The sequence below is a fragment of the Alosa sapidissima genome, chromosome 2, assembly GCF_018492685.1.
Source record: "Alosa sapidissima isolate fAloSap1 chromosome 2, fAloSap1.pri, whole genome shotgun sequence".
Lineage (NCBI taxonomy): Eukaryota > Metazoa > Chordata > Actinopteri > Clupeiformes > Clupeidae > Alosa > Alosa sapidissima.
Window position 1 is genome coordinate 6,829,378 of NC_055958.1, and position 14,323 is coordinate 6,843,700.

General features: G+C 44.3%; 1 protein-coding gene across 1 annotated transcript in view; it reads right to left on the reverse strand.

Annotated features, from left to right (window-relative positions):
• Window positions 1-14,054, reverse strand: part of pde1a (phosphodiesterase 1A, calmodulin-dependent) — a 51,592-nt gene extending 37,538 nt beyond the window's left edge. The window contains exons 1-2 of the mRNA XM_042067565.1: window positions 13,590-14,054; window positions 6,590-6,616 (exon numbers count right to left, since the gene is read on the reverse strand). Coding sequence (XP_041923499.1) covers window positions 6,590-6,616; window positions 13,590-13,699 — 137 coding nt within the window. The 5' untranslated portion in view covers window positions 13,700-14,054. The remainder of the gene's footprint in view (window positions 1-6,589; window positions 6,617-13,589) is intronic.
• Between the last annotated feature and the right edge of the window lie 269 nt (window positions 14,055-14,323).

Sequence of the window (14,323 nt, forward strand, 5' to 3'; positions counted from 1 at the left end):
GGCATTCAGGGGAGACAGACTGGCCTGTGTTAGTCCTATTTGAAGTCTCCGTTTCCAATAACAAATCCGGACAATGTATTTCCTTGGAAAGCAGTCTGTCCCCGTGGAGGATGTCCAGTCTCAGCCAAGACCATCTCTCTTTCTCTCTCCATCTCTCTTTGTCTCTCCATCTCTGTCTCTCCATCTCTCTCTCTCCATCTCTTTCTCTCTCCATCTCTCTCTCTCTCTCCATCTCTGTCTCTCTCCATCTCTCCGGGTTCACTGCTCTATTACTACTGGCCAAAGTGCCCAGAATCAACAGCTATATTTGGAAGTCATTAAGATTGCTTTACCGTGCATTTTTCCAGCAGTTCTCAAGAGAACCGCGATGTCCTTTATTGGTTGCTTCCCCAAAGGCATTACTTTGACTTCTCAGGCCATTGGAAGTGAGAGAAAAGTCATAATAAGTTCAGATTACATGAGGATCTTCGCACGGCACAACCCACTGACAAATAATAAAACAGTTGAGCTGATCTGTTGATTAAAAAAAAAACTCTGTCCTTGATCAAATTTTCCAAAATAAGCTGTGGAGCCAAATAACATTACGATACAAAGGCAGAATCTTCACACACACACACACACACACACACACACACACACACACACACACACACACACACACACACACACACACACACACAAACACACACACACACACACACACACACACACAAACACACACACCTTCTCTCTCTCTCTCTCTCTCTCTCTCAAAAAAACTTGGCCTTGTTTCATTAGATCGCAATCAAATTAATGAAGTCTGCAATTGGCCAACGTTATTTTCTGTTTTGCTCGACGTTCTGACATGACAAGCATTTCCACAACAAACGCTGAGCCCCCCCCGAGTCAGCCGTCTGAATCAAAACAGTGTGCCGCCTGTTTGTATGCAAATAGAGGCACGCCAGAGAGCAAGAGCGGGTCCGCTGTGGCAATGGCAGAAATGCAGCACACACGCCTAATTAGCACATTAATGCTAACATGCTGCTAATTATCCTGTCGACATTCTATTAGGACGGAGCACTGGCAAGCCCCCGGGGTGGACGGACGGGCAGGGGGGGCGCGGGGGGGGAGGCATGAGTCAAGGGGCCATGGGAGCTGCATAGAACATCACTCCTGATAATACAGCGCACTCACTCTCACTCCTACACGTGATGCAAACGGTGAGGCAACGATGACATCAGACAACAGAACACAAATTACATTTTGAATGATGAAAAAAATTATGTGCAGGCAAAAAATGGGCAAAGGCCAAAAAAGGAGATTTAATTTAAAAAAGATGAAAAGGTTATTTTACTCTCCAGTGCCTAACATCTCACAAAACAACTCTTTGCTTTTATTAGAAATTCTGCAAAGTGCATAATTCGAGCCTGATAACACGCCATAACATATCTTGTTTTATAGCAGGACTGGTTGGAAGCAAATAACCTCCAAAATGCTTAATTCATGGCATAAACCCGAGCGTAAAACAAGAGAATGGAAAATCCTAATATTCCGATAAAAATACACATCCCTGTGAATCTGCAGAACATCAGTCCGAAGGTAAAACGAGTCGTAAAATATGTCCTCAAGAGGTGCTCTTGTCTGCACGGACTGCTTGGCGAGTTCTAGTTCAAAAACACGCCAGCGAAATAGTGCCTTTCTGTGGTCTGGTTTTGCGAGTATAAATCAGCTTTTTGTTGCCCCCCGTAATGGGCTCCAGTCTCCGCTCAGGACGGGGGCCATGCCAGCGGTCAGCGCAGCCCTGGGTGTGTGACATTTAGACGCCTGCTGAAGTATCCCTGGGCCTGGAGTTCCTCCGGTTGACAGGAGGGGCAGGAAACGCTTCAGTGCGCTGCATTTAGCTTCACATTTTCAAAAATGATGTCATGGAAAGAGAAAAAAACGGGGGAACTTTATCCTCTCTCTTGCTTTTTCTTACTCTTTCTCTATCCTTTGCTATTGGCATCTCATAGTGCGGTACTACACAGTGAAGGTTTTAGTGTTGGCCTATGAGGACTGATTCTGTGAAACAATGCTTTAGAGAGAAGTTAGCCTAACAGGCAGCTTCACGTTCCCTCGTTGACCATATTTACTACAACATCATCAAGATAAGGCTGTTCTTTTGCCCCTTGGACTGAGTAAATGCCCATCTTTGCCCCTTGGACTGAGTAAATGCCCATCTTTGCTCCTTGGACTGAGTAAATGCCCATCTTTGCTTGCTTCTTAGAGCTGTTTCTGTTCTGTTCTGTTTCCGTCCCTGTCCTGTAGAGGCCCGCATGGTCAGCTGCTGCTGCTATAGCAACTATCTCAAAGGAACCCAATGGGTCCACCATTCGAAAGATGAATGAAGGTGGAGAGAGTAGATTGTATCAGTTCACTTTTACATTCTGTATGTATACATATACGTGAAATGCCACCACAGGTACACACACACATACACACACACACAGATGCATATATGCACATCAAACATGCACTATAAATTCATTGAAGTATTTACTTGAAGTAGCATTACTCTGAAGAGTAAGAGTAAAAATGCCACCTTTTGCTGTGAAGACATCGCCAGTCTTTAACAAACACAATCTAAATATGTGTGCATTTCTTGATACATGCTGCACACACTGTGTGATGTCCACAAAGAGGGGCTAGATTTGGTTATTTTCTGAAGCCATTAAAACCTAGACATACAATCACTTTGAATGTGTGTGTGGGGTGTGTGTGTGTGTGTGTGTGTGTGTGGGGGGGGGGGCGGGGGGGGGGGGGGGCTAGTTAGGTAATTGCATTGCAACACTTTCATTTTCTGGTAAAATTGTTTGTCGGCGAACATTGGCTCAGGGCTCTGATATAATCAAAGAGGAGCGCTGACATCTCAGTTTTGTCTACCCACATTGGGGGATCGTAAACACAAAGTAATAGAAATGGAAATGACAGGCAAAGAGAGATAAGTCCAATTTCACATGAGCAGGGCCAAAGCAGTCACTTAATGTCGCCTCAAGGATACAGCGACAGCAACGACTCTGGGATGGACCTTATGTAAATTCTGGCCTGTGTATGCTTATTCCAGATATAGGGATCAGGGAGAGGACGTACGGATTCAAAACAAGTCTGTAGTGCTAGCCCTTCATGGTCAGGACACATGTTCTTCCTTGGTCATTTTTCTGCTTTTGGTCCATCATAAACCATATAGGTATGGTGGCTCGGGGAAAAACATCTCTCTGTGTTCACAGGAGTTCATCATGGACGACTGGGGGTGGGGTGGGATGGATTTATGAAAGTATGTTCTGTACCTCTAATTCTCAGAAATAGCCAATTGAAAGCAATATCCGCTGTTGGTTCAATGTGGAATTTCCGGATTTCCACAGATATAACATCTACTTTGAGGCTGGCTCGCTCAAGACAGTGTATTACAAATGAACAATCCTCTCATAAAAAACGCCTTTGTGAATTTGGACAGGAAACCTGTAAATGCATGCCATTATCAAATGCCAGGTCCAACATTGTTTATGACGATGGCCTATTCATTAACACCCACTGGTTATTATGGAGCTTGAAACAAATACAAATGTGTAGAGGAACAGAGAGAGAGAGGATAGAGGCAGGGGGAGAGAGGAGAAAGAGACAAAGAGAGAGAGATCGAGAGGGAGGGAGGGAGGGAGGAAAGAGGAGAGACAGAGAGAGAAAGCGAGAGAGAGGAGAGCAAGAGGGAGGGAGTGAGGAACAGAGAGAGAGAGAGAGAGAGAGACAGAACACAGTTGCCAGGAGACGCCACTGAGGCATATCTTGTCTCCTGGGAAATAATGTCCAGGGGAGTTTGGCTGGAGCCTTGCCAGAGTAAGTGGACGGCTGTCTGCAAAAAGCAACGCTGTTGCATTGACAGCTGCATACTCAACATCGGCTACAGGCACCCAATGCTGTACAAGGCAACTGTACACCGCCTCGATGTGCAAAACACATGATGTCTTAAACACTAAACCATACGAGTAGCATTACATGAACACTCGCGATCACTGAAGCTGAAGCAGACAAGGAATGTCCATCAGCCGTAATGTGGATTAGAACTTGCTGCCGTGAAGCCATGTTGCAGACGAGCTGCCTCGCGATTCGTGGGTACAAGTCTCGCAACAGACAAGCTGTCTATGATGCAAGGGAGCGTGATCTGTGCCGCATGCTCTTGTTCAGCTGAACCCGGACTGGGGCGTTAGAGTGTCAGCATTAACATGGCCCAGAAGGTTGGGATTAAATGTGGGCTTTGTTCTCCTTCAAAGTCTGTTTACTGCATCCTGTCATCTGTCATAAGTTGACTGAGAAAAGAAAGACCAGAAATAAGGTATGACAGAACAATGAAAATGCATTTTCAAACATTAAAGCATTAAAAAGTTTACTTAGTGCAAGAAGTGCACAAAATTCATTTCCTGCACAACATCCCTCGCTGTATACCTTTGTTTCCTGAAGAAGAAAAAAAGAAGAAAAAAATGACAGACAGCTTATTTTCGCTTGCAGCCAGCCACAGCTAGAAGCACTTAAGTTTTTAAAAATGGAGGCAGGGAGTGAGTTGCTTCCACACGTTATACACAGAAGGCATTAATGTTGCATAAATCCATCCCAGCAGCGTTGCGGAGAACATGTTGGGCTTAACAAGTCAGCTCTGGCTTTTGTTCTTCTCGAGCAAAGCGGAGCTGGTGCTATTCTGTGTGTGCGGCAAAGCTTCACTGAGCTTTAAGGGTTTTGAAGGCACACAGGGGAAGCTCCTGTAAATGCTTTATCAGGGCCTGAGAGGCGCTGTTGAATGGGGGCCTCTAGTGGAAAGAGAATTTACCTTCATGTTCTTCTGGTCCATCTGGATTCTAACAACAATGTAGAGCTGTCCATATTCTTTTCAATGGTGAGGTAAGGACAACATATCCTAGATGTAATGTTAAGAGGATAGATTTTAGAGGATACAGGCTGTGTGTTAATGAAATACAGTGGGACAAAGGACAGAATGTGTTGGCTTAAGATACAGTCTACAGGCGTTTTAACAGTTGCTTGTAAAAGGAAGACTTACATGAGCACACAGAGATGTATGACAGCTCAGCCCATTAGAGCAATTGAAGATGGAAAAAGAACAGTGTTTTTCCAAAGTCCAAGTCTCCCTGAAACATGTCTATTCACACCAGCAGATGAAAGCTTGCTTGGTGTCACCGATGAGCGCACTTCAAAGAGCCACTTAGTGTGTGCGGAAGGGGTGTCATAATTCTCCGCTATTAATCACATTAACCTGTGGTAAACCTCCATAATAGCCAAAACACAGCGTCACATGAATCACCAACCAAATATAATCTCTCTCTCTCTCTCTCTCTCTCTCTCTCTCTCTCTCTCTCTCTCTCTCTCTCTCTCTCTCTCTCTCTTCCTCTCTCATTCACTCCCACTCTCTAACACACTCCATCTAACACCGCTGAGTCTGGGCCTGTGGCAGAGTCGCTTGCCATCTGGGGATGCTTGTACACGGGTCCGACAGTACTGCCGCTGCTGCAGACTGAAATACAACATGGCGAGTCGTTTTCCTGTTGCACGCGGCGGTGTGTGTGTGTGTCCCTCAGATCTGAGGCTGTGTGACTGGCAGCGCGGTGCTCCAACTAAGATGAGAGGCCATTGTTGCAGAGTACCTCTTAACACAGCTGTGTTACATAAATGGCAGATTCCCGCAGCAGGAGAGAGAGAGAGAGAGAGAGTGGGTAGGGTGAGAGGGAGAGGATGAGCAAGAGAGGGGGATGTGTCAGAGAGAGAGAGAGAGAGAGAGAGAGAGAGATACTGCAGCAGGGGCAGTTTGTGTGGGCGCAGGTGAGGGCCACTTCATGGCACCTCAACTCCATGCTCCATGTTAGAGAATGTGGCTGAAAAGCAACGGCAGCAGAGCCCTCACAGGAGAGGGAGAGGAAGAGAAAGGAGGGAGAAAGAGAGAGAGAGAGGGAGGGGAAGGAGAATACATGTGGATTCATACAGAGGGAGAACACCTACATTTGGATATTTACAGTACAATCTGAGCATCAGCTCTCCCATGCACACACAGAGCACTGAGGTAGAAGTACATGTGCAGAATTAAACAGCAAGAAGACAAAGAATATATTTGGTATACAGTGTACAAACACACACACACACACACAGTGAAAAGTGCAAAACCCATACATTCATCTTTTTACCTATCCCTTCCGAATTGTATGTATTTCTGTGAATCCTGCTGGCAAAGCCTGCTTTACAGCCCCCCCCCCCCCCTATTCAGCGATAGGGAAATAAGCCCTAATGAAACACCACATTTATTGACGTATACCGCTGGGAAGGCCTGAGTGGCTTGAAGAAAAGCTTCCACGTAAATTAACCGTGACTCTGAGAGCTAAAACTCACACTCTGACACCGCAAGCTCTCCAGGCCCCCACCGACGCACTCCGTCTTTGTCTTATCTGTGTTTCGCCTCTAAATAATGCAGCGTGCACCTTTCTCTCTGTGCGACATTCGTGTTGGCAAATTAGGGCATGTTTGACTGAGCATATGAAAGAGACGGCGGAGGAGAGAGGAAAGGAAGATGAGGGCTTACCTTTGAGAGGTGCTTTTGTACTTCTGCCTGCAAAAACAAAATTGGCATGCGTTAGAGAGACGGGAACAGAAAAATGAGAGTCAAGGACAGAGAGCACACTTGACATGAGAGGAGGTAACTGCTGAAGGGTGTTATTAGGGTTGCATTACTGTCTGTGAAGGGCATTCGGTTTGAAGGTGTAGTCCAGAAGACAATGTTACAGTTCAGTGCAGATGTAAGCTACATCAGGCAAAGGAAGTTTTTTTTTTTCGCACACCGAATGATGAAGTTGTACAAAAGGAGAAGAAAATATGCAACCTTTCTCATGGACCTATGCTGACTAACTTGTGTTTTGACTGATGTTACTGAAAGGAGTTACCCTGTATTTGATGGTTTTACGGTACAGTGTTTGGAAGATGTCTCTCCTGCATATGCATTTAAAATGAAAATGAGACGCCCACCTTTGACTTTCGTTCGAGTGTTTGGATCCATGTTGGCGTGAACTGCGTAGGCGTTCTAGCCATTTTTTATACATACAAAAAAAAGTTTCAATATCCATACATCCACTTACAGGGCCACACACGTACAGTCTAAAGTATGGGTAAAACTTCCCAGCTGAAGAGCCCATAAGGATCCATCTATTGTGAGCATGTAGGAGGGAGGACTTTCCGGATCATTCCATGATAAAAAAAATAAATAAAAAAAAATAAAAAATGTCCCTCCTGCCTCTTCCTCAACTGTTGGCCCTGGTGGTGGGGTTATGACATAGCACCAACCAGCTCCACCACACGCCTCAACGGGTGTGAAATCCCTACTGAGAGGCGTGCAGCCATCGCCAGCACAGGAGTTCGCACATCCACCCAGATCATCTCCGAGAGCATGAATCATCGCTCCCGCCGTTCAGCGCTCATCTGCTAAAGAGTGGCGGACTTTTACACTCTTACCGAAAAAAACAAAAAAAACCTACATGCACATATCTGTCAGAATTGGCCCAAAATATGGACTCGCTTGGTGTGCAATGGACTGACTTACTCACACTGATGATGAACTGGAAGGTGTAATATAGTATTGTATTGCAGTTACATATAGTAAATGGAATTGTCCATGTTCTTTTGCCATTTTTTCCTAGAATTGTTCCATCAATAACAGTGTGACCCCTTGGTAAAATCAAGCAGAGGGATAATTGCAAAAAGACACTGCTGTCCCTTTGTTAAATCAGTAACCATCTCAAGTGTCACAGAGGTAATTGCAAGTGCATATTCACACTGGCTGCTTGTTCCTACCACTGTAAAGGACTATGTAGTATTTGAACACATTGACTAGCAGGGTAACGGTGGATTACAGTAATGTAATTAGACATGTATTCTATGCTCCTAGCACCAGTGTGTTCTAACACCAGTGATTAATTACAATGCTGTACAAATGTAGTTGTTTAAAGTGTTGTGATGAAACACTAATGAAGCACTAATGTTTATCTTCTTAGATAGATAGATAGATAGATAGATAGATAGATAGATACTTTATTGATCCCCAAGGGGAAATTCAGGAATTCTTCTCCTCCTAGTGGGATTCTTAATTCACCGCCTTGCGAAGTGGGTGGGTCTCTCTGATAATGCTCTAAACTGGTTTCAAACCTACATTACTGGCAGAGATTTTTATATCAGTCTAGGAGATCATGTGTCTAAAAAACATGACTTGCCATTTGGTGTGGCCCAGGGGAGCTGCCTTGGTCCCCTGCTATTTTCCCTATATATGCTTCCGTTGGGAAATGTCATAAGTCAGCATAATGTAAACTTCCACAGCTACGCAGATGATACCCAATTGTATATTTCTGTGGAGCCAACTAACCCAGATGGCCTTTGCTCCCTCACTGCATGCCTAACCTCCATTAATCAGTGGATGAGCAAACATTTTTTGAAACTAAATGATGACAAAACAGAGGTACTTTTGGTTGGACCAAAACTAAAGCGAGATATTGTTCTTAGTAATCTGGGGAACTTGGCGCACCAGGTCAAATCAAAAGTAACAAGCCTCAGTGTCATCTTAGATGCAGAGTTAAGTTTTAAGCCCCATATCAGTAAAGTTACTCAGACAGCCTATTTCAACTTGAGAAACATTGCCAAAGTGCGGCCCTTTTTAACTCAACAAGATGCAGAAAAACTAATTCACGCCTTTATCACTAGCAGGTTAGACTACTGCAATGCACTTTTCACTGGTCTTCCCAAAAAACATCTAAAGAAATTGGCATTCATACAGAACTCTGCGGCTAGACTTTTAACTAAGACCAAGAAGAGAGAACACATCACCCCTGTGTTGGCTGAACTGCACTGGCTCCCTATTTCCTATAGAATTGATTTTAAGTTTATGTTAATTATGCTCTGAATGGCATAGCACCTTCATATATCTCTGAGCTTTTAATATCTTATCAACCACAAAGGAAACTTAGATCATCCAATTCTAATCTTTTAATCGTACCCAAAGTGCTCCACAAACAAAGTGGAGAAGCTGCTTTTATCCATTATGCCCCCAAACTATAAAAAACACCCTGCCTCTGTACATCAAGCAGGCGAGTTCAGTAAATATTTTTAAAAAATATCTGAAAACATACCTGTACAGGAAAGCTTTTAGTTAACTCATCTTATCCTGTAGACTACTTTTTCAGATTATTCTACATCTGCTGCTATTGGAGGGCGCAGCCAGCCAGAAGCAGATGGGCTCCCCCTATTAAGTCAGGTTCTGCTCAAGGTTTCTTGATGGAATATGGGAGTTTTTCCTTGCCACAGTTGCCATATGGCGTGCTTGTGGGGGGTAAAGGGTTAAGGCTGCCAGTCTTATGACATGTTATTCTCTATATTTTTTATATGTTGCTGAGTGGATCATAAACGGCCCCAGCAATGAAGAAAAGTGATTGATAATGACTGACTGACTATTACATGCTTCAAATGTAAACCACTTTGAGCTGCATTCTGTGTATGAAAGTTGCTATACAAATAAAGCTTATTATTTCTGCTTTCTTTTACAACCTTTCATCTCTTACAGTAATTTCAGAGTAAAAGACATTTGAAGGACATGTTTACATTTTGGCTTTACGTGATTGGTGAGATAACTAAAACCTTTCAGGCCATTTAAAAGTTCTACTGAGAGAATACAGACACTAAGTACATCCAGTATGACCTCCATCATGAAATCAAGTCTGAAAAAAATGTGTTTCCCCTCCAAGGAATGATCAACAGCAGAAGAATGTGAATTATTGTATCATCTGCAAAGGAAGTTAGACCAAGTATACAAGACATAATCATTCAAATTCAACTCACACCTGAGAGTCTTCACATGGAAGCTGTAATTTGTGAAGGGGCTGGGAGAGGGAGGGCTCGGGGGCCACAACAACAAAAGTTGTAATGATGAGACCAACTGGAGGAGGGAAACTGCACATAATTGCCTTTTCATGCACCGCTGCATGATGAAGCACATACTGAGTAAGCAGGTGAATAGGTGAGTGAGTGATGAAATGGATGAATAAGTGAGTGTGTTTATGCACAGCAAAATGGAGAGATGGGAGGGTGAGAGTGAATTGCATTAGACATAAGTGAACATAACAATGAGTGTTTGAGTGAGTGAGTGAGTGAGTGAATGTGTTAGTGAGTGAGTGAATGAGTGAGTGAGTGAATGAGACAGAAATGCTTTCTTGTGCCTTTGATATGCTTGTTTGGCTGCATTAGCATTAGGGGTGTGCATTGGCACTGCCCTCACAATTCGATTCGATTACGATTCACCAGGTAACAATTCGATTCAATTTGATTCTACGATGCATTGCAATGCATTGCGATGCATCAAAATTCTACTGCACACAACAAGGCAAATTTTGAGGTCATGAGGCAATACAAGCAGTCAGATATTGAACAGATTTTATTGGCTGCTATGTGTGTATTATCACTCTCCTGTATCTTTGACATAAATGTCATTAAATAATGGAATTTCACCATTTTAGGGGCAAGGCTACTTGGCCTTCAGTTGGGCATATTTGGTGGGGGGCACAAAGGCCACATGTCAGGGCACCAAGGCCAAAGTTAACTATACAGTAGTAGGCTATAAAAATGATCAAAGTTGTATTTAGCCTATTCAAAGCACTAGACCTGCATCACTGTAGCCTATGAAACATTACAAAAACATGAAACATGGCATATTACATAGAACTGTAAATCATCTGATCATTTAATATTTAGATATCTAGGATATATTTAACATTTATTTTATATTTGGCCTGTTATGAAATCATGTATTGAACAATTTAAGCACAGCTCAATTTTAAGAAACTCAAATAGCATAGATGCATGCTTAGCATTTTATGATCATTAAGGACACTTTCACAAACTCTTAGTCAGCTGTCCTCTGATTTACCGATATCTAGGCAATATTTGTAACATTTATTTTGTATTTGGTCCATTATGAAATCATGTAGAATAATTTAAACACATTGTAAAACTTAAAGCCCAAATTTGGAGACATCCATGCATGTCGAAATTTGCTGCAAATTCAGAACTGGATTACTCTGGAACGGCTAACTGTACAGGGGACTGCTTTACAACTTTCTGTTCAGTAAGGTCAGCTGTTTATTCTGATATATGGTTTGTTATGTGATGAACGAAGGGGTTGTGAAGTATTCCACCAAGATGAATGAGTAGGGAGATGGGCGCAGAACCTTCAGTAGAATTATGATTAAATTGAATTATATTATTCACTTAGCTAAGTGTAATTTTCTCGCGAACCATTCACCACAGCATGTGATGTGATAGGCTACTTGTGATGTCTGTGTGATGAGTAGGCTCGTTCGCGAGTAGTTCAACTGAGAAGAATGGGTGAATTTGGATGCACTTTCTTTCTTGCCGTGCGCTGTCACTTTCTCCATTGCGTAAAAGACTAAATTAATTTGTGCAGTGAATGCTTAGATTATTTTGACAGGCCATAGGCTAAATAAAAATCGTTATTAGTCGGACGCAAAACAGAATATTGAAAGAAGGGGGCACCAAGGCCACTGTGGCCTGTAAACCTCGATTTTGGCACGTTGCCGCATCGATGCTGAATCGTGCATGCCCCGCATTGCAATGCATCGCCGAATCGATTATTGTTGACACCACTAATTAGCATGTGGGTATGTGTGTTTAAGGGTGCGTGTATGTGCCTCTCTCTCTCTCTGTGACTGTGTGTGTGTGTGTGAGAGAGAGAGAGAGAGAAAGAGAGATACTCCAGTGTGACTGTGCATGACTCCCAGGCTCCGCACCAGTGCTCAGCAGGAAGGCATGAATGAGCAAATGTGACCCTGCACTTCACACGCACACACGCACACACGCACACGCACACACACGCACACACGCAAACACACACACACAAAATCTTACATGTTCCTCTCTACTCCACGCTCCACAAATCCCACTGATTGGGGCCACTACAGTTCACTCTTTTTTAGGGGAAGTTGTTTTTGCCTCTTACTTGCCAGCTGGAGTCACAATCTCACACACACACACACACACACACACACACACACACACATACACACACACACACACACACACACACACACACACACATATACACACACACTCACTCAAACAGGCACGTATACCCATATACCCTCAGGTCTGACTGTCCACATACAGTCCCCCCCAACCCCCACCATCGCCGTCCCAACCCTTCGTCCGCAGCTGCCCCGCGGGTCCAGGCGAGGGATGACACTCATGACAACACACTCCCACGCCCCATTAGCGCCACTCTGCCCGCGGGTGGACAGGGTGTGTGGGTTGGTGGTCTGTGATTTAGGCGGCTGAGAGTGCGCCAGGGGGAGTTCAGGAGGTGGTGTTGGTGCGCGTGTGTGTGTGGGGGGCATCTGATGTGCTATAGAAGTGATCATTAAACCCTGAGGTGTTTATGAGAGAGCATTCCATCAGGCCTCTCCAGGGTTCCCTGGAGGAGAGGCAACAGAGAGCTGCTCTAAAGGCATACGGGACGCCTGCATGAGTGGCACTCAACGCACATAGGAAGAGAGTAGGTGAGAGTGAGAGGATAGGAGCTGGGGTGTGAGAGTCTTACATGTTTTTGAGGAATGATCATTTGTTTTATGTGTCAATGACAATGTGTGTGTGTGGCAACGCTAACAGACCATGCTTCCTCAATACCAACAATGTCGACTGATCAAGCCACATAACTAACTATTTTAAAACAGGCCTAACCTAAAATAAATGGATTGGTCATCTGTGCAGTTAACATTTCTAGAGAAAAATCCAGATTCCAAGGTAAGATACAGTGTACAGATGGTGAGATGAATAGACCCAGTAGGCACATCAAAACAACAGAAGTCCTTAGATGATCCAAGTGGATCCCTAGCTAGACTGAGCTCTGGCCATCCGCAAAAGCATTTGATATACCAAAATACAAAATCCATATAAAAAGGCTTTGGATTGAGCACACGGCTAATCTGCCAGAATGAGAAGAATAATAACAGTAATGACAAAAATCCCCACAAGCTATTTCATGTCAAAGGAATGCATCACAAACACACTATGTATTCATGCATGAGAGCATGTTTATTGTTGACCAGAAAGGAAATAAAAAATAAAAATAAATTGAAAACAATGAACATCCACAGATTTGATGGTTGCTCGTGTAACAAAGGGCGAAAGTGTACTGGGAGAGATGAGAGTGAGTCCTGGAGCTGAAGAGAGTTATCAAGCCTGAGTTGGCTGAGCATCATCTGTCAACATTGTTTTGTTCCTCGGCTCAAGTGGATGGAAATCCATTGTACAACTAACACAGCAGCTTTACACACACACACACACACACACACTCTTAAGTCACTGTATCCAGTCTCTCACACACACACACACACACACACACACACACACACACACACACACACACACACACACACACACACACACACAGTGGAAGACACTGTTACAATGCAAATCTACAACAACAAAAAAAACGAAAAAAAAAAACAAATAAACAACAAAACTACAAAACTTACATTCCTTTGAGCCGCATCCACATTTTCTCGGTTTGCTCATTTTTGGGATACTTTATGGAGTTGTTGTCCAGCCCGTCCAGGGGTTCGCAGTTGCTGAGCAGGGCGTCCATGGCGTGAGTCCGAGGCCGTTTCAGCAGGTGTCGGGTAGCACATCTGCACCGGGGCGCACGCCGGTCCTCAGATCATGGCAGTTGCCGCGGGTTACTGTGCGCCGAGAGAGCTGCGTCTCTGGGCTTTGAGCGAAGTGGAGCCCCGTGGTCTGGGCGAGCGGTTGGAAAGCGGCGGAAAGCACCGGAGAGACGGAGACAGAGAGAGAGATAGGTGGGCTGCTTGGAGGCAGCGGTTGGTGCGCGCGCTCTCTCTGGGTCTAATAATGTTTGTGCACGGCAAATGCGGACAGCACTCTTTCTCTCCCCCACCTCTGCCTCTCTCTTTTCTCTCTCGCTGCGTGCTTCTTCACTGTGCTCTCTCTCTCTCTTTTTCTCTCTCACACACGCACTCTCTCTCTCTCTCTATCACTCAAGGGTAGGTTGGAAGTGGCAGCTGCAGTTCAAACAATAGCGACAGTAGCTGGAGTGTGTGTCTCTCTCTGTCACCCTCTTCCTGCTTCAGAAATCCTTTCTTGGCTTACCTCACTGTGCAGCGTATCTCTCCATCCTATCCTACCCTATCTCTCTCGATCTCTGACTCCCTCCCTGCAATCTACTCCTCCTCTTACTCTCTCTCTCTCCCCC